At 60.6% G+C, this 18,771-nt stretch overlaps 1 protein-coding gene across 2 annotated transcripts; it reads left to right on the forward strand.

Annotated features, from left to right (window-relative positions):
- Positions 1-3,773: 3,773 nt before the first annotated feature.
- On the forward strand, positions 3,774-17,532 carry GJB1 (gap junction protein beta 1). 2 transcript variants are annotated; one of them, XM_084639994.1, is made up of 3 exons: positions 3,774-3,992; positions 7,993-8,381; positions 16,182-17,532. In XM_084639994.1, exon 3 carries the CDS (start codon positions 16,194-16,196, stop codon positions 17,031-17,033), a length of 840 nt encoding a protein of 279 aa, XP_084496120.1. In that variant the 5' UTR covers positions 3,774-3,992; positions 7,993-8,381; positions 16,182-16,193; the 3' UTR covers positions 17,034-17,532. The 2 variants fall into 2 exon arrangements, with proteins under 2 accessions (XP_084496120.1, XP_084496119.1); XM_084639993.1 differs by lacking the exon at positions 7,993-8,381 and having other exon boundaries at positions 3,781-3,992.
- Positions 17,533-18,771: the final 1,239 nt, after the last annotated feature.

Below are 18,771 nucleotides of genomic sequence, written 5' to 3' on the forward strand. Positions count from 1 at the left end.
CCTTGTATTCAGGGGGTCAGGCAGGAGAGTGAGGGGAGATGGTAGCTGGGGGGCACAGATGGGGCGGAGGGAGGGTGCAGCGCACCAGCCACAGGCTGCATCTAGCTGACTCAGCCAGTTTTATACCGGCCACCACCCCCAGGCCCTGCCCAGCCTGGCAACTCACCCCGGCCCACCCCCACTAGCCCCTGCCCTGCTTACACTGCGAGCCACAACCAGCTCCCCTGGTGGGAGACGCCGAGAGCTCCCCCCACAGCCAGGGCCTCCCCTCATAGCCAGGGCCCTTGTTATACCAATAAAATAAAAACCAGCAGGATCTTATTAAAGGGGATAAAACAAAATGTCACATTTATTGTGAACACAGAAAGAATCATAGTAGGCAGTCAGAAAGAAAAGGAGTCCTTGTGGCACCTTAGAGACTAACCAATTTATTCGAGCATGAGCTTTCGTGAGCTACAGCTCACTTCATCGGACGCATTCAGTAGCCAGTTGGTAATAGCTATAACATTTCATTCATTCACACATTCATTCATACACACACACAGGTGCTGCAGCTGCTGTATAGTTACCAGTTTGTAGCTTGGGTTCGTAGCTTGGGGCAGCTAACTGGCCAGGCTAACTCTGCCTCTGGGGCCCGTGTGGTTGATCACCCGTCAATTGCAGACATGACTTTCAGCCTAGGACCTGGCTTTGATGTTTTTTCAATTGTATTTTTTTTCTTTTCTTTTGAGGGTGGACTCCTCTTCCTTTGTCAGGGCTGTTGTCTGCATCTTCAGCCGTTGGGTGTTTACACTTTATTTCATCAGGACAAGCTGGGGCTGGAGTTGATTCATTCCATCATCCGTTCTTACCTCATTCACACATCTAAACTACACCCATCAGATTACAGCCAGGTTTTTCAAAAATGAAGGTTGCAGCATTTACAAAATGGAGTGAGCATTTTAAAATGAAGTTTGGGACAAGTTAAAATGGAGTTTGAGTTACAATATGGACAAGTGTAAGGAATGGCAAACAGTGAGCAGAAGTTACAGTGTTGAAACAGGTTTCAGAGTAGCAGCCGTGTTAGTCTGTATCCGCAAAAAGAAAAGGAGGACTTGTGGCACCTTAGAGACTAACCCATTTATCTGAGCATGAGCTTTCGTGAGCTACAGCTCACTTCATCGGATGCATTCTGTAGCTCACGAAAGCTTATGTTCAAATAAATTGGTTAGTCTCTAAGGTGCCACAAGTCCTCCTTTTCTTAATGTTGAAACAGTGTAAGTTTCAGCGATTTAAGCAGCAATTGGATTGAAAGTGAAACTCAATTAGCCAGTTATTGGGGTAACCGGTTTTATGAATGAATGTTGTTTCATTCATAAAACGTTGCTTATGAAGTTATATTAATAAAATGAACAATTAAAACCAATCTCATTGATTAGTTCTACACCCTGCCCCGCCCCCCACAGCGCCCCCTGCTGGGAGAGGCTGGAACAGCTGGAAGCTCCCCCCACAGACAGGGCCCTGGCCCGCCCCCACAGCGCCCCCTGCTAGGAGAGGCCGGAACAGCTGCGAGCTCCCCCCACAGACAGGGCCCTGGCCCGCCCCCACAGCGCCCCCTGCTGGGAGAGGCCGGGAGCTCCCCCCACAGCCAGGGCCCTGCCTCGCCCCCCACAGCGCCCCCTGCTGGGAGAGGCTGGAACAGCTGGAAGCTCCCCCCACAGACAGTTCCCCTGTCTTGCCCCCACAGCGCCCCCTGCTGGGAGAGGCTGGAACAGCTGGAAGCTCCCCCCACAGACAGTTCCCCTGTCTTGCCCCCACAGCGCCCCCTGCTGGGAGAAGCCAGAACAGCTGCAAGCTCCCCCCACAGACAGGGCCCTGGCCCGCCCCCACAGCACCCCCTGCTGGGACAGGCAGGAGTATCTGGGAGCTCCCCCACAGCCAGGGACCTGCCCCACTTCCAACATCACCCCCTGCTGGCAGAAGCTGGACATTCTCTGCAGAGCTCAGCTTCGTAATCTGTGCTCATTGTTTGGCTTACACTTTGCTCCAGGCCCTTCCCTTCCTGTGGGCAGAGGCAAGCGCTGAGCCAGGAGATAATGCTGCTGGCAGCCACCCCTTGGCAGGACCTGATCCTCTGCCCTGCTTCACTCCCCTGTGTGTGTGAGTGTGTGTGTGTGCGGGCGGGTGGGGGGCTGTTCCAGGGCTATGGGGCTGATTAATTGCCCTGGGGGCTCAGGCTGCAGCCCGGCTCTGGGACCCCTCACCTCATAGGGTCCTAGAGCCTAGGCTCCAGGACAAGCCCAAGCATCCACATCCTAGTGCAACAGCCCCTTAGTGCCCATCCCAAAAGCCTGGGTCAGCGGGTGTCTGATTGCAGTGCACATGGCCCCTGTGGGACATGCCCAGGCTCCATAGGAGGAGTGTGGGCCAGTGGGGAACTGAACCTAGGACTTCACCCAGGCTTGTGCCCTACCCACTGGGCCAGCCTTCCTAGACAACTGCCCCCCCCAGCTAATCCCACCCACCACCTCCTCCTAACACTAACCCCCGCACTTGACCCCCCAGCCCCCTCAGACACAGCTCCACATCCAGCCCCCCAATGTCCCTGATGCAGCCCCCCCAGACAGCTCCCCACCCAGCCTCACCTGACCCCCCACAGTCCCCCACCCCCTCAGACACAGCTCCTGATACTGCCCCCCAGACAGCACCCCCCTGACAGCCCTCCCAACCTAAACAACCTACTGCCCCCCACAGCACACCCAACATGACTCCTCAGTTCTAACAACCCACCGACAGCCCCCCAATCCCTAACCACCCTACCTAATACAGTCCCTTCTAACACAATCCTCTATCCCACACACCACTTCAAACTATCCCCACCTGCCACACCTAACCAGCCCCATAGCTGTCCTACCCAACTGCCCTTCCAAACCAACTCTAACGCAGTCACCCCCAATGATGCCCACACAGCACTCTCAAACCAACACCCACAGCCCCCCAGCTTCTCCTGCCACCTCGTCCCTCCCAACCCTCTCCTGCCCCACACCAGGTTGTCCCCCACAAGTCATGTTGCCTGAAGGCTGGGAGCTGGGTCCTTGGCTGTGCTGGAAGTGGGTAGGGGAGAGTCCAGCTGCCCCAGGAGCAGAGGGCCCTGGCTCGGTGCCCGGCCTCCGAGCTGAGATGAAGGCTAGTGCCAAATTTGGAAGCTACGTTTCTTGCTGTTCCCTCCTGGGCCAAGCAGGAGCCAGGGTCCGGGGGTCACCACACGCCAGGGATTGCATAGGCTGGTTTTGGCTCTGTGTTCACTGCAGAGACCTTGGAGCTGGGCGCAGGCCCCAGTGTCCGAGTTAATCGGTTACAGCCTGTATTTGCCTTTGCAGCTGCCCACAGCACGGTTGGACTTGTTGAAATTCAGTGTCCCAGGGAAGCCGGGAGGCCTGGGTCGAGGCACTGAGTGCTGGGTGATGGGGACCCCACCAGCCATTGACATGTGGAGACAGGAGAGGCTCACGGGCTTGGGGCCCCTGCCTGGGGGCCCCTGCAGGGAATCTCGGACTGCTGCAGCCCCCAGCTGGAGTCGAGTCCAGGCCCTCCCAAGCTCCCCTGCGGGTGGGCCTGGCACTGCCAGCTCTGGGCTCTCACCTGCCTGAGGAGTCCAAGCCCAGCAGTTAGTTCTGGTGCAGCTGCCGTGGCATGAGGCAGGGGGCACGTGGCTAATGGCTGACCAGGGATGGGCTGTGGCAGTCAGTGAGTGTGGGCCCGTCTACCGGGCCCAGGGTGAGGATCCTGCAGAAGGGCAGGGCTGGCAGCCAAGTGGCACAGCTGGACACACCTGAGGCTGTTTACCTGGAAAGTGAGCAAGGCTGGATGGCGTCAGCCCCACTCCCTGGTCGATTCTGAGGGCTGGCCTCCTGCGGCAGGGGAGGGCCAGTATAAAGGTCCCAGCTCTGCTGAAGCAAAGCACTTTCAAGAGGACAATTGCACAGAGCCCTACCTGTTCCTCGGTGCCAGCGGTGAGTCTGGGGCCCCCTCCACAGCACGTGCTGCCTCAGCCTTCTCCAGAGGCTGGTCCCCAACTCCCACCCCCTGGGAGCGGGGGCCCGGCGCAGGGCTCTGGCTCACAGTTCTCCATGCTGCCCCAAGAGCCCTAGGCCAGCGGTCCCCAGGGGTAACCTCCCTAGCTGAGGGGTCTCCTTTCGCAGCCCAGCCCAGCTGAGGCAAGTTCTCCCCTCTCCTTGGACTGGGTAAGGGGGTCTCTTTCCTCCCCCGTCCCTTCACGAGCTGGAGGAGCAGTTTGGGTCGGCAGGGAACAGAGGGTGACATTATCCAGCTTCCTGCCAGGGATGTGCCCGACTCGTGAGCCAGGAGGCATAAGCTTGGTTGCAGGAGAGAGAGCAGATTTACTCCTCTGGCAGTCCCTGCTAAGGTCTGTTCTCCAGCCACCTTTATCATATGGGCAGCTAGCTCACAAACACCTCTGAAGGGCTCTGCAGCCCAAGCCAGCGGCCCTGTGAAGCCCTAGCTACCGTCCCAGCTCAGGGGCTCTAAGCAATATCCAGCAGCTCCTTGGGGTGGTGCAGACCCCTCGGCACAGCTGCTGGATTTTCCCAGATCTGGAACCTGGGGCCAGAGGAGACAAACCTCAGATCCAGCCTGCTTCTCTCCTAGGGGCCTCCAAGCCTGCTGTTCCCACATCTGACACCCACCCCGCGCTCCTCAGGCAGACGGGCCACAGCTGAGCCTTTGTGCTTCTCCTGCTGCCAACCCCAGAATGATGCCCAGAGCGTGCTGACCCCCCAGGGGCAGGGATCCCCCTCCCACCAATGCCAAGTGCACGCTGACAGTCTTGGGGGACATCCCAGGCCATTTCCCAGCATGCTCCAGTTGCTTTCCAAGCGAAGGTCCTTCCCCCCTGCCCAGGGCTGCTGTGCTGCCCTGTGTGGCCCCTGGCTGGGGAAGAGTGGGGCACAGACCCACACCTGGGCTGGAAGCTGGGGGTCTCTTCTTGGGTGCTGGGACATTTCCAGTGAGGCAGCCTGAGAGCCCACCAACCCTCTGTGCCTCCGCAAAAGGCAGCAGGTCACTCCTGCTCCCGGCAGACCTGCTGTGCCCAGCGAGGGCGGTGCCCAGTGAGGGGGGGCCCTGAGGCAGTGTCTCATCTACCTGGTCTAGGGCCTCGGTCTAGGCACTGTCAACCACTGGAAGAGGCTGGTGCTAGGCTGCCGCTGACGGGGGGGGATCCCCGTCGGGTCACTCCCAGCACAGGCTTCCTGCCAGTCCCTGCCTCCAGCGTGGGGCTTGCTCATCTCCACACATGCCACATGTTATCACATGCTACCAGACCCAGCTCCGGTGTGCTACCCCCCTGCTCCCCACAGCTACCAGACCCAGCTCCGGTGTGCTACCCCCCTGCTCCCCACAGCTACCAGACCCAGCTCCGGTGTGCTGCTCCCCACAGCTACCAGACACCCCCGGATCAGCTCCGGTGTGCTACCCCCCTGCTTCCCATGGCTACCAGACACCCCCGGATCAGCTCCGGTGTGCTACCCCCCTGCTTCCCATGGCTACCAGACCCAGCTCCGGTGTGCTGCTCCCCACAGCTACCAGACACCCCCGGATCAGCTCCGGTGTGCTACCCCCCTGCTCCCCATGGCTACCAGACACCCCCGGATCAGCTCCGGTGTGCTACCCCACTGCCCCCCTGCTCCCCATGGCTACCAGAGTCCCCAGACCAGCTCCAGTGTGCTACCTCCTTCTCCCCATGGCTACCAGACCCAGCTCTGCTGTGCTACCTCCTGCTCCCCACGGCTACCAGAGTCCCCCGACCAGCTCCAGTATGCTACATCCCCTGCACCCCACAGCCCCCTGGACCAGCTCTGGTGTGCTATACCCCCCACTCTCCAAGGCCAGAGGAAGGCCTCCCCCTTCCCTGCACAGTACCAGGGAAATGCAGCCCTCTCCCTGCGCTCACACTCCTCCCCAGGTCCCTCAGTGGCCATTGCAGCCCCAAAGCAAGAATTCGGCTGCACTCTGGCAGTCAGAGTGCCCCCCCGACACTCCCCGCCCCCATGTTTCAGGGGGTGTGAGCAGCACAACACCCCCACTGCCTCCCCTCGTCAGGCCGAGGCAGGCCCTCCCAGTCCCATCGCCTCTGGAAACCACTTGGCCTAGTCACTGCCCCGGGTGGGTCCGGAAGCCCTGGCGAGATAGCGCTCAGGCTCTTGTCTGGCTTGGAGTAGAGTCCAGCCCAGCTCTGTACCCACCCTGCCAGGCTTCTCTCGGGGCTTCCACAGCACTGGGTGCTCAGGAAACGCCCAGGCAAAGCCTGGCTGGGCCTGGGGCTCTGGACCACACCACACACAGCAGCAGCTTCACCAAAGGAGACCTCTTCAGAGCCGGGCTGCTAAGCCAGGGAATTTGGGAGCCCAGCCATCCATGGGCTCAGCATCCTGGTGTCCAGGCACATTCCTCACCCCACACACCCCTGAGCGCCAGGCAGGGCCACCCTCCCCCTTGTACAAACAGGGGCTAAAGTCCAGAGGGGCAGGGGACTTGCCCCAGGTTACATAGGCAGGGCCTTGAACACAGGCCTGGGCAGCGGCTGCTGGCCTGGCCTTTCTCTCCTCACACCTAAAGGTGGTTTTATCGGATCACAGGAGTTCAGAGGGTTCACAAGCTCAGTTCCCTCTAAGCTGTGTGACTGCACAGCTGCCTATTAAGCCCCACACAGGGACTCAGGGCTGCGGCGGGGAGAGATGCCTCTCCCCCAGCACAGACCTGCCACAGCGGGGAGAGGTGCCCCTCCCCACCGGCCCCAGTGCAGACCTGCCCTGGACTTGCTGCCGCTGGGGAAGAGGAGCCCCTCCCTCAGCCTGGCCCAGGCCCACCGGAGCTGTGCAGCTGGAGAGAGGAGCCTCTCCCCCTGCCTGCACCCCAAACCCCTCCTCCCTGACCCCACTCCAGAGCCTGCACCCCCCAGACTCAACCCTCTGCCCCAACCCTGAGCCCCCTCCTGCACCCTGAACTCCTTATCCCCCACCCCTCCCAGGGCCCGCGGCCCAATCCTCTGCCCCAGCCCTGAGCCCCCTCCCACACTCTGAACCCCTCGGCCCCACCCCCACCACATGAATTTTGTTATGTGCACCCATATGAAGGTCATGTGTCACATGTCACCTCCATATTGGTACACATAACAAAATTCATTCTGCACATGGACATACAAAATTAGAGGAAGCACTGCCCCCAAGGACCCTAAGGTGACCAGCAGACAGGTTTACAGCTGCTCAAGAGATCCAAGTTCTTTGCTGCTTTAGGGATGAGGTCCTTTCCCTTTTCTTTAGCTGGGCCCAGTGGGCATTTCCTGGGTTTATTATAATACTGTGGTTTGTCTGCAGCTCAGATTTATCAAAAAACAGCTTTAACTCTGACCCCCATCAGGGCCCGACTCCTATTCAGCCATTCACCACCCCTCTGCAGCTAGCCACTGGGCTACGTTTTCTGCATGATCACAAACATCCCTCATGCGACACGAACTGCCCTGAAAAGCACCCGCTGCTGCCATAGCTTCCTCCCTGAGAGCGCCCCACAGCCTGGGCCAGCTCCGTCCACGGCAATGGAACCCGGGCGCACTCGCTGCGAAGAGGGACACAAACCGGCCTAGCCTTAGAGCTCCCATGACTCAAGCCGAGAAAAGGACACCTGCCGCAGCCCCTGTACAGCGTCACACCTGTGCAACTAGAAGGGCTTGTAAACAGCTTGAAGGGAACTGACCCTGTGTGGACTCTCTGAATTCAACTGAAGCCTGGCTTGTGTCAGTGGGGAAGTGAGCTAAGCTACGTTGATACAAGCCAGATTTACACTGAATGTAGAGCATCCAGGCAGGGCCTTGTACCTTATGCCTGTTTAAGGAAAGGGGAGATTTTAAAACAGAGCAACTTTGAACATGGACTGGACCCAGTTTGATTTCACTGCACGGGTGGGAAGGTGGTTACTTATAGCCCATCATTTTTTCAGGAGACTCTTGAAGAGGACTGTTCATGCTCTGCAAAATCCCAGTCTTGAGACACCAGATCCTTCTCCCATAAACAGAACGCTCCGGAAACAGGGCAGTTAGTAGCTACAGAACAAGGGTGGACAACTTTGAGCACCAGGATTGTCCTGCCCCTGTGAAATCTACAGGAGGGGCCTTGGCTTGTCAAGCGACACCCAGATTGTCGGGTGCCAGAGATGTAACCTGCATTATGGGACAGCCTGGGAAAACCAGTGCTGCCCGAAGGAGGCTTCCGAAGAGCACAGCCATCTCGGCGGGGGAGAAGAACGCTCGTTACACAACCCACACTGCACCTTCGTCAGGACGCCAGCCACCTAGCAGGGCCCACCCCCCTGTGGAACAGAATGGCGCTGCAAGTACCCGAGCTGCTCCCCTCTCCCCACCCCCAATTCTTGGTGGCTTGGCCCTCCAGCCCCCCGCCCCTCCCTGACGGGGTATCAAAGTCCAAACCAAGCCAGTTTCCTGTCTCGCTGTAAGCTAGACACAGCCTGGCTTCCCAAGGGTCTCGCTTCTCTTCATCTCCTTTTCAGCCCATCCTCTGGACTCACCCCTCCTAAGCCTCCTGGGGCAGCCTCCTTCCTGGGCTGTGTGGGGGCCCCACAACAACCCGCTTTGGTGGGCTCCCCAGCCTGGGAACTCTCTGTTTAGAGCTGCCTGCCCTCTTCTCCTTCCCAGGGCCCCTCCCTGCGCAGCTGAGCTCCTTCCCCTGGCAGCCCTCCCTGCTCACTTCGTGGCAAACTCTGCCACTTTCCTTCTCCCCTCTGGGCCGCAGGCCTGGGAAGGGTGAGCCCAGTCCTTTCTGGGGCTGCCTTTGCCTCAGGGGCTTTCCCTCAGCCCCCCGGCATTGTGGCTCTGCTGGGGCATCTCAGCCTGCAAGTCTCTGCCGAGCTCCCCCTCACCAACCCACTGGCTGCCTGTCCACTTCTGTCTCCCACATGCCTGAGTGGGCTCTTTGTCCCCTGACCCCATGGGGTGCTGGGCTGCATCTGGCATCCCCGGAAGTACCAGCTCACCCTGTGACTCGTCTCTGGCCTGGTGGACGCTATGCCATGGGCACATGGGGATTACGTCTGCCGGAGGCAGGAGATGGGCCGAGATGGGCCATTGGCCTGCGGCAGTCAGGGTTCAAGTGTGTTCAAACCTCTCAGGCTGGCTCGGAAAAGACTTCTCACTGGGGCCTCCTCTGGCCGAAGCCAGGCCTGCTGTGGCCAGGACCATCGTGCGGTGGCAGCAGCCTGGTAACCCTCTCAGGGAACGCGGTGCCAGCATTCTGCTGTGGCCATGCTGGTGCCTGGGGAAGCTCCCAGGGACCTACCGCCATGGAGTGCTGGCCCGGTCTGACTGCTCCTTGCACCCCCTCAAAGCTGACTCCTGCAACCTCAGCAAGCTGCCTCTGGGCTCTGCATGTGGGCGCCCCTAGCAAGGGTCGTCTAAGCAATGCTGTGTCGGGACCTCTATCCCAGAGCCCCTGCCATGGGACCAATGCCAACACTGCCCCACAGAGCCTGGGCGTGCTGGAACTGGGTCGTGGCTGGCCTGCAGCCCTACTCTTCATGCTGCCCTCCACGGCTGCATTCCCAGATCTACCCCGCAGTGCGGAGAGTCCCTGTCCCCACAAACCCCCAGCCGGCTTCTCTGCTGCCTTTCAACTGGGCTGCTCCAGCCTCTCTTAGGAGCAGGGAGACCTGAATGCTGAGCCCTGAAACAGCGCCCAGACGGGCGCGTCACAGCCCCTGCCCTGCCCCTGCTCAGACATATCTAGTTAGTAACGCCTGAATTGCAACACCAGTCCCACCCCACTGCTGTTATCGCCCAGCCCTGGCCCTGTCTAGCCTGCCCCGCCCACTGGTATCACTGTCCCTGCTCCCCGCCTACTCCCCGCAGCCCATTTACCCCCTCCAAGGCTCCTCGGTCCACCTCCATCTCCCAGCCCATCTCCCCAGACTCCTCTGCCTGCCTCGCCTTCCCTGATGCTGTCACCATGTGTGTGTGGTAGGAATGTCCCTGCAGCTCTCCAGACCTCCTTCCCTGGTGCTGTCTGTTCCGCAGGCAGAGCTCCTCTTACGGACGGACGTCTCAGCCCTCCTTCCTCCTCACTGCTAGCTCATAATTTATGGCCACCTTAAAAGTGTTGTCAAGTCCCTCCCTTTTCCAGGCTCTGCAGCGCACGGCTCGTATGGTCTAAGTTTGTGCAGCACCTGGCACAGCCGGGCCCATGACGACAATACAAACAATTTTAACACTTCTGTTGAGGGCAGGGGGGAGTCGGCAGCAAGACAGGCTGGGTTCAGTTTTTTAGGGGTTCCTAAAGGCTCAACCTCAGCTCAAGCCCCCATTCAGAAACTTGGGAACCTATATACGCCGCCCAGGGCGCCTCTGATAGGCAATAGCTTCCGTCTCACAAGCCCTGTGCCCAGGGGTTCAAAACCAACCCTTGGGGGGAGGGGAGACAACACAATAAACGTGGGCCAACCTGCAAGTAATAATTCACTTACACCCCTTCAGTCAGACCCAGTGTTCCCTCTAATTTTGTATGTCCATGTGCAGAATGAATTTTGTTATGCGCATCAATATGGAGGCGATGTGTGACACATTACCTTCATATTGGGGCACATAACAAAATTCATGTGGCAGGGGTGGGGCCGAGGGGTTCAGAGTGTGGGAGGGGGCTTAGGGCTGGAGCAGAGGGTTGGGGTGCGGGGGGGGTGTGGGCTCTGGGGTGGGGCCGGGGATGAGGGGTTTGGGGTGTGGGAGGGGGCTCAGGGCTGGGACAGAAGTTGGGGTGTGGGCTCTGGGGTGGGGCTGAGGATGAGAGGTTTGGGGGTGCAGGCTGCCCCAGGGCTGCAGTGGGGAGAGAGGACTCCCCCCAGCCCTCTCTCGCTGCAGCAGCTCGGGGTCAGGGGGGAGAGACTTCTCCCTGGCTGCGGCAGGTCCATGCTGGGGAGAGGCATCTCTCCCCGCCACAGCCCTGTGCGGGGCTTAATAGGCAGCTGCGCGGCCGCCCAGCTTATAGGGACTTTAGGTCAAACCCTCCCGCCCCAGGGCCTGCCCAGCAGCCCAAGCTCAGGCCTTCCCCGGCCGCTGCACCTGGCTCATGATGAGCTCTTGTGGCTGGTCTCAGGCCATGCAACTCCCCTGAGCTCTGCACCAGCCGTCAGCCCAGGCTAGGCCAGCTGGAGTCACCGGTAAGAGACACCCGGCCTTTGCCAGCAAATAACCCCACTCCATTTCCCAGCCGGGCCAGAGCGACCCAGCGCCGCCGGGGCGGTTCTCCTGTCCGCCCTTTCCCAAGAGAGTCAAGAGAGTCTTTTATTGCCCACAAACTCAAAATTTAACTGTATTTTAACCAAAACAGCCCCAAATGCCGTAGCACTGAAATGCGAATGAGGCCTGTCCCCCAGTCAGCTCCCCAGCAGACGGCAGCAGAGAGCATCCCCTCCCTCGTTGGAGCCCTGTCTCACCCCGTGGGGCCCCCTGCTCCCCTGGGTGCAATGGGCAGCTCCCTGCCCTCCAGAGCTCCAGCGCTTGAGGCTCCCACAAGACCTTCCTCCTGAGCACGCGTCCCATGGCTGCACTAGCCCTGCTGCCGGCTCTGCTCTGGCACCATGAACCCTGCCCTGTCTCCCGTCCCAGGTGCTTGGGGCTCTTGTCAGAGCCCGGAGCTCCTCTCTAGAGAGCGGCCCAGGAGCCTGTAGGGGTGCCGGGGCGCGAGCAAGGAGCCGCGCTCCGCTGGCTTGGCTGGCCCTGGTGTCAGCAGATTCTGAATGCCATTTTTGCTCTTCACACAACCAAGCAGCAAGGACCCACACAGGTGCAGAGGGGTCCCATTACTCAGACCCCTTCCCGCATGCCGTGCCGGGCCTAGCCCCACACCCACTGCCACTCCAGAGGGGCTGGGGGCTTCTCAAACACACAGTGCAGCGAAGGCCACTGGGACGCTCACAAATTATTGAAAGGGATATGCCCCAATGCTCATGGAGTCCGACCTGCAGCAGGGGCCAGGCTTTCCATGTGTCAATATTGGGCTCGTGGCTAGGGCACCGGGCTGGGACCCAGCACATCATTTCCCAGCTCTGCCCCGGCCAGCTGTGTGACCCGGGAAGTCACTGACTCTCCCTGGGCCCCGCTCCCTGCTGGAGAGGGGTGCACGTGCAGGAATGGCAGTACCCAGCAAGAGGGACACAAGAGAGGCTGCTCTCCCCTGCCTGCAGAGCTGTCTGGCAAAGCTGTGATGTCTCCCCCGGCGTGGCAGACGCTCATCTCTCGCGGCACAGCGGGCTGGCGGTTCTTGGCCTCTTATGGCCCGCGGTGCAGCAGAGGGCATGACAATGCAAGGCCTTGGGTGGTCCCAAGAATGGAGGCTCCTGCATGCCCGGCTGGGACACTGGGCTCTGACACAGTGTTCTCGTTCCAAGAAGGAGCTGCCAGTTGCTAGATGTTTGTCAGAAGCCACCACAGTGACTGATACCAGCTCTGCACCGTGGTGAGGGGCTGGCCTGCCTCACCCCTAGTCAGCCCTCTGACCCACCTCCTGGCAGCAGCTGTGCACCAGAGCTCCCGAGACAGGCCCCTGAACATTGCTCGCTGCATCGTGTGCTTCAGCCACCAGGGAGCTCTGGGGCCACAGCGAGCCGTCCCGTCAGCGAGAGCCCGGATTGTTCCCTGGGCCCCGGGGAGCCGTCCCGTCAGCGAGAGCCCGGCTTGTTCTCTGGGCCCCGGGGAGCCGTCCCATCAGTGAGAGCCCGGCTTGTTCCCTGGGCCCCGGGGAGCCGTCCCGTCAGCGAGAGCCCGGCTTGTTCCCTGGGCCCCGGGGAGCCGTCCCATCAGTGAGAGCCCGGCTTCTTCACTGGGCCCCAGGGCCCTGGCGAGCTGTCCCATCAGCGAGAGCCCGGCTTGTTCTCTAGGCCCTGGGGCCCTGGCGAGCCGTTCCGTCAGCGAGAGCCTGGCTTGTTCTCTAGGCCCCGGGGCCCTGGCGAGCCGTCCCGTCAGCGAGAGCCCGGCTTGTTCTCTAGGCCCTGGGGCCCTGGCGAGCCGTCCCATCAGCGAGAGCTCGGCTTGTTCTCTGGGCCCCGGGGAGCCGTCCCATCAGTGAGAGCCCGGCTTCTTCACTGGGCCCCAGGGCCCTGGCGAGCTGTCCCGTCAGCGAGAGCCCGGCTTGTTCTCTAGGCCCCGGGGCCCTGGCGAGCCGTCCCGTCAGCGAGAGCCCGGCTTGTTCTCTAGGCCCCGGGGCCCTGGCGAGCCGTCCCGTCAGCGAGAGCTCGGCTTGTTCTCTGGGCCCCGGGGAGCCGTCCCATCAGCGAGAGCCCGGCTTGTTCTCTAGGCCCCGGGGCCCTGGCGAGCCGTCCCGTCAGCGAGAGCCCGGCTTGTTCTCTAGGCCCCGGGGCCCTGGCGAGCCGTCCCGTCAGCGAGAGCCCGGCTTGTTCTCTAGGCCCTGGGGCCCTGGCAAGCCGTCCCGTCAGCGAGAGCTCGGCTTGTTCTCTGGGCCCCGGGGAGCCGTCCCATCAGTGAGAGCCCGGCTTCTTCACTGGGCCCCAGGGCCCTGGCGAGCTGTCCCGTCAGTGAGAGCCCGGCTTGTTCTCTAGGCCCTGGGGCCCTGGCGAGCCGTTCCGTCAGCGAGAGCCCGGCTTGTTCACTGGGCCCCGGGGCCCTGGCGAGCCGTCCCGTCAGCGAGAGCCCGGCTTGTTCACTGGGCCCCAGGGCCCTGGCGAGCTGTCCCGTCAGTGAGAGCCCGGCTTGTTCTCTAGGCCCTGGGGCCCTGGCGAGCCGTTCCGTCAGCGAGAGCCCGGCTTGTTCACTGGGCCCCGGGGAGCCGTTCCGTCAGCGAGAGCCCGGCTTGTTCTCTGGGGCCCTGGGCCCTGGGGAGCCATCCCATCAGCGAGAGCCCGGCTTGTTCTCTAGGCCCCGGGGCCCTGGCGAGCCGTCCTGGCAGCGAGAGCCCGGCTTGTTCTCTGGGCCCTGGCGAGCCGTCCCGTCAGTGAGAGCCCGGCTTGTTCTCTGGGGCCCTGGGCCCCGGCGAGCCATCCCGTCAGCGAGAGCCCAGCTTGTTCTCTGGGGCCCTGGGCCCTGGGGAGCCGTCCCATCAGCGAGAGCCCGGCTTGTTCTCTAGGCCCCGGGGCCCTGGCGAGCCGTCCCGTCAGCAAGAGCCCGGCTTGTTCTCTGCGCCCTGGGGACAATCACCTCTGCAGATGGGCCGTGAGCTGGCGTCTCCCTGTGGCAGTGTGAGGCTCTGGCCGTGGTCCCCAGAGCCCGTTAGGGGGCAGTGGAGAGAGCACCCCAGTGGGGTCCCTGGCCACAGACGGCATGCCAGGAGGGCAGGGACCCGGACTCGTTCTCATGGGCAAGGTGGGAGCGGGCACGGGGCTGGGCCTGGCTGGAATGCAGGACACTGGCACTTTGTTTGGCAGGGGGTAGGCGGAAGTCAGGGCGTTTGATCTGAATTCTACAGTGTGTTGTTCCCATAAAGGCCTCATTGTATGTGAATAGTTTATAAAGCAGCATATGACTTCCCAGTGCAGGGCAGCGGCAGATAGAGACAAGGGCAGGCAGCGCGGGGGGCTGAGCCGCGCACACTCCTGCCTGGAGACATGAGAGCTTAGCGGGGACCCTTCTGGGCTGCTCAGAAAGGACACTCCTCACCACAAGGTAACATGGCCGCTACAGGGCCCCGGTCCGTCTCCTGCTCTTGGCCCTCTGCAGAGCTCTGCACGGGAGCCAGTGGCACAGGCGGAGCCGACGGGCAGAGGCAGGCGATGGCTGCAAGTCGTGTTTCTGGGTCCGTCCGGGGCTGGTAGCCCCAGCAGGGGGATGGATTGGACACTCGTCCGCTGGGCACACAGCGGCTGCTCCCAGTGCTCTGGCAGGGGGCAGGGAGGAGTCGTAGGGGTCCTGGTGCCATTCTGTTCTGATGGTTTGTGCCACGTTCTCCTGGTCTTGGCTCTCCCAGGGCTCGGGCTAGAGTCTGGAGAAGGGGGCAGGCAGCAGGGCGCTGTGCCCTGAGCTCTCTGCTCCTGCAGGGCCAGGCTGCGGGTGGAGAGCAGAGTCCCTGACTGTGCCTCCCCCATGCTGGGGGACAGCAGCAACCAGGGCGCATGCCAGGGAAAGCTGCACTCCCTCACCACTCCTGAGGGGGAACAGCCGCCCCATAGGTCAGGGCCCACCCTCGTCCTCCAGCCAGCAGGCCCTAAATCCCAACCCAGAGTGCCCTGCGGGGCGGAGGGGGGCACTGCTGCAATTAATATGCAAATGAGCAATCCAATCAGTACACCTTCCCCAGGCCTCAATCGCTACATGAGATTCAATGTATTCTAAGCTGCTCCTACCTCCTCAGCTTCACCGTGCTGCAGCCGGGGGCTGAAATCACAGGGCAAAGCTGGAGGGTCAGACAACTGGGGCAAGGGCAGGGGGTTTGGAGCTAGGGAGCCCCAGGAGGAGGGAAGGGATGAGCGTATTAGTTGGATTCTCCTGTGAAATGATCAGCAATGAGGGTGAACTATGTCGAGAATGAAAAGCACATTGTGAGTGTAACCCACACACCTCCTGGGGGTGGTTTCTGTCCCATTTAGCGGCACTTTGAGAGAGAGAGAAAAAATGAGTCTGCAACTACAGCCTTAGCTAAGAGCCAGTTGTCTTTGAGCTCATGCTGTAGACGCTCACGCACTAAGCTCCAGAGGCTCCAGGCTTGATCCTGCCCGTTGACAACCAGGGTCTGTCGGCGTTACGTTAGGTTTCAGAGTCAACACGTCACTGAGGTGTCAGGATTAGCTCCCACCTCCCTGTGCTCGTTTCAGACTGCCTGCAGACTCTGGCAGAGAGCATGGTGTTTGTTTCAGTGGTCAACATTCTCCAGGCTTCCTTTACAAGCACGAGGGCTAGAAACTCAGACCAAGAGTGTCGCTAGTGGTGACTCAATTTGGGTGCCCACCTGCAGACACTCAGGCCTAACGTACAGAGTGGTCGGCTCCCCAGCTACCACTGGCCAGGCCTTGTGGACACTCGCGTCAACAGAGGAAAGGGCTAAGTAAGAAGCATGGTGAATGCTGCCCCTGGAGCCTCGACTGCTTTTGGCCTCTGGTCTCCATTCCTCTCAGCCCACAGGGCCCATCCCTAGGGTCTCTGGGCTGCTAACTTGACCTCCTGCTGCTGTCTCTTGCAGGCGTGAGGCACGATGAATTGGGCAGGCCTCTACACAGTGCTGAGTGGCGTGAACCGCCATTCCACTGCCATTGGGCGCATCTGGCTTTCTGTCATCTTCATCTTCAGGATCATGGTGCTGGTGGTGGCAGCTGAGAGTGTCTGGGGGGATGAGAAAACTGCCTTCACTTGCAACACGCAGCAGCCAGGCTGCAACAGCGTCTGCTACGACCACTTCTTCCCCATCTCCCACGTGCGGCTGTGGGCCTTGCAGCTGATCCTAGTCACCACACCTGCCCTGCTAGTGGCCATGCACGTGGCCTACCAGCAGCACCAGGAGAAGAAGCTGCTGGTGCTGACAGGGCATGGCGACACCAAGCACCTCGAGGAGGTGAAGAAGCACAAGATGCGCATCTCAGGCTCCCTGTGGTGGACATACACCTGCAGCGTGATATTCCGACTCCTCTTCGAGGCTGTCTTCATGTACATCTTCTACATGATCTACCCTGGCTACCAGATGATCCGGCTGGTCAAGTGTGAGGCCTACCCATGCCCCAACACCGTCGACTGCTTCATCTCCCGGCCCACCGAGAAGACCATCTTCACTGTCTTCATGCTGGCCACCTCAGGCATCTGCATCATCCTCAACATGGCCGAGCTGGTGTACCTGGTGGTGCGGGCCTGTGCCCGCCGGGCCCAGCAGGACTCCAACCCCCCATCAGGGAAGAGCTCCTTATATGGCCACAAGCTCTCCCCCGAGTACAAGCAGAATGAGATCAACCAGCTGCTGACGGAGCAGGACAGCTCCCTCAAGGACATGCTGCGTCGCAATCCGGGGCTGCAGGAGAAGAGCGATCGCTGCTCTGCCTGCTAGAGGCGCCAGCTCCATTGGGTGGGGCCCTGGCACACAAGGCCCCTACCCCTCAGCCCTCCACCGGGAGCCATGGGGGACAGGCTCTGGCGGGAGATGAAGAGCATTGAACGGAGCCTGTTGGTACACTCACAACTGCCTGAGCTCTGGCCCTAGGACACTGCCAACTTGCGCACGGTGTCGTGCCAAGCCCTTCACCCCCCACTGCAATGGGCCCCCAGCCACACACAAGCCAAGTCCTTTTCACACCCTGAAACCCATTAGAAGGGCTGGGGTAGCTGCAGAGCTCTCAGAATTTGCCTTAATTCATTGTGTGATGCCCCCCAAGCCGTACTGGTGCCCCCAACAGAGGCCCTGTCTCCCAGAGGGAAAGGAGCCACCCCCACTGCGGGGCCCAGCCAGTGGGTCCGAGCGAGGGTCAGTTTCCTGCGGCAGAGAACACCAGATGGGGCCTGGCAGTTGGAGTACCAGAGGTGTAGGCCATTAAAGCTGTATCTCAGGAGCTGACTCTCTCTCTCTCTGTCACCGGGGGTTTGGTGAGGGCTCAGGATCTCTGGGGCAGCGGGACTGCAGGCCCCCCCAAACCTCGCCAGGTCAGCCCGCTGGGCCAGCTCCTTCCTGTCCTGCTTGGGGCTGGGCCAAGCACACACTGAACAGGGAGCTGCATCCCCCCCCCCCCCCCCGACAGCTGCCAAGCCTTCCGGACATCCCACGGCAGCCAGGCCCTTCCCCTGTGTCCTGCAGGCCAGTGTGGTATCCAGGGGCTGCTCGGACCTGTCCAGCCCCATAATGCTGACAGAAGGCGTGCAGAGCGCCCAGGGTCTGTGAGCAGCCTGTGAGCATCCTTGGACAGCATGGGATGCCTCTCCAGCAGCATGCACAGCAGGACAGCTTTCTCCCCCAGGGCCAGGCCCCATCTCACTGCACATGTAAGTCCCAGACCCCTCTGCCCCCTGCTCAACGGGGCACACTCACAGGCCAGAGACCACTTCAAAGCCCAGCTCTGTGACATACCAGGGCACAATCCAGACTAGTTGGGGGCTGTGTCACCCCTGCCCTGCAACCTTGGGTGCCTTGCTGTAGCAGCTCCCACTTGGGCCACTCACGAATAGCCTCCAGCATGCAGGGCACCCCCTGAGTGTCGGTGTGAAACTGCACCCAGCCAGCCACACCCTGGCTCTCACCAGTCTTGGTTACACTGCGAGGTGACCCCAGCACACCCCCAGTCCTGGATCTTCCCCCGGAAATGTACATTCTGTATGCCCAGCCCTGGCCCGGACGGTGCAAATATATTACGTCCAATATTCCTTTAAAGGAATAATAGGCCAGTCTATTACCTTAGATAGTTCTTCAGACACTTCACTTAAACACACTGGCTTAGATAAAATAGCCAAACATGTTTATTAACTACAAGGAGAGAGATTTGAAGTGAGTACAAGTAACAAGGCATAAAAGTCAGAAATGGTTAGAAGAAACTAAAGAGAAGCCGTTTGGTGGTGCCTCGTTTAACAAACTACAGCAGAGTCAAGCAAAACTTCTCACCACATGCTGCAGCAGATTACTGTCCAAATGCTCAGGTCAGGACCCTCCCCAGAGTCCAACAGCTGCTTCCTTCTGCTCTTCAGGTGCAGTAAATGTGATTGAGGGGCAGAGGGGAGGCACATTGGGGTGTTTGGCCCTCCAAAAACATTTCCAGCTGGCACCAGGAGCCCCAAAATGTCTAGATGGAAGGATGTTCCTT

The sequence above is a fragment of the Lepidochelys olivacea genome, assembly GCF_965140295.1.
Source record: "Lepidochelys olivacea isolate rLepOli2 genome assembly, chromosome: 9".
NCBI classification, from domain to species: domain Eukaryota; kingdom Metazoa; phylum Chordata; order Testudines; family Cheloniidae; genus Lepidochelys; species Lepidochelys olivacea.

What these genes read in the sequence shown, in the direction of transcription:
- GJB1 (XM_084639994.1), top strand. Translation starts at nt 16,194, where the DNA reads ATGAATTGGGCAGGCCTCTACACAGTGCTGAGTGGCGTGAACCGCCAT.